The sequence below is a fragment of the Morone saxatilis genome, unplaced genomic scaffold, assembly GCF_004916995.1.
Source record: "Morone saxatilis isolate NCDOM2014 unplaced genomic scaffold, NCSU_SB_2.0 Contig18, whole genome shotgun sequence".
Lineage (NCBI taxonomy): Eukaryota > Metazoa > Chordata > Actinopteri > Moronidae > Morone > Morone saxatilis.
The window spans coordinates 29,500,157-29,501,000 of record NW_023339740.1 but is presented as its reverse complement, the minus strand read 5'-3'; the positions used below and the strand labels follow the sequence as shown (position 1 = coordinate 29,501,000).

At 36.8% G+C, this 844-nt stretch overlaps 1 protein-coding gene across 3 annotated transcripts in view; it reads right to left on the bottom strand.

Annotated features, from left to right (window-relative positions):
• Positions 1-196: 196 nt before the first annotated feature.
• Positions 197-844, bottom strand: part of khk (ketohexokinase) — a gene marked incomplete at its 5' end in the record, with an annotated part of 6,394 nt that continues 5,746 nt past the window's right edge. For all 3 annotated transcript variants that reach the window (XM_035661844.1, XM_035661845.1, XM_035661846.1), the window contains 1 exon segment: positions 197-568. In XM_035661844.1, coding sequence (XP_035517737.1) covers positions 465-568 — 104 coding nt within the window.

Here is an 844-nt window from a genome sequence, read left to right as displayed (position 1 = left end):
AAAGCAAACTTTATCATCACTTACCCTGCAGCAGTGTCTGTGCAGCAGGTAGAAAACCTGTCTCCGCTATCCCTGTGTAGTTTGTTTTTGTTGACAAAAATAAAATACTCAAATTTGACTAAAACTATTTAATATTTCACCAAAACCTTGAACATTATCACTAACTGTGATTATTGATTCAATGAACAGCATCACGTTTCATTTCAGCCAATTATTGATCAGCATGACAGATTTTATTTTCATCAGGAAAGAAAAAGACATTTAAAAAAAATAAAAAAAACTTATCAGGACAAGAAGTTACTTAATTTAAATTCACAGCATCACACAGTTAATTAACACTTAACTATCATATTAGCAGCTTGTTAGCAATTCATTATCAATCAATAACCAGTTAATTATCAAACATGGTTACAGTGTGAGATAACCATAGTTCTCTGAATCGTTCACCATTTTTAACTCTTTACTCAGTCATCTTGGAACTTTTTGCTGATGCTGTCGTAACCATGGAAACCACACTTCCTGCCGGCGACTCTGCAGCCAAAGGTCAGAGCATCCTGCAAACTCCCACCTACAGACAGAAAAAGTATGTATTTATTAATTTCAGTAAAATACAGAAAGAACAGGGACAGGTTGTCTGACAGTCAGCAGAGACTGTTCTAAATCTGTTCAATTTGACCTGGAAGTAAAGGGTCATCTGTTTTCATTCAAAATAAAAGCCACAGCCCTTTTTAACCAGACAGATTGTGTTAGGACAAGATTTAATCACAAAGACTCCCCCCGTACCATCTACACGACAGCACAGTTTGAGATAGGGAGTCCAAGGCAAGCACTGGCCGGCGCATGT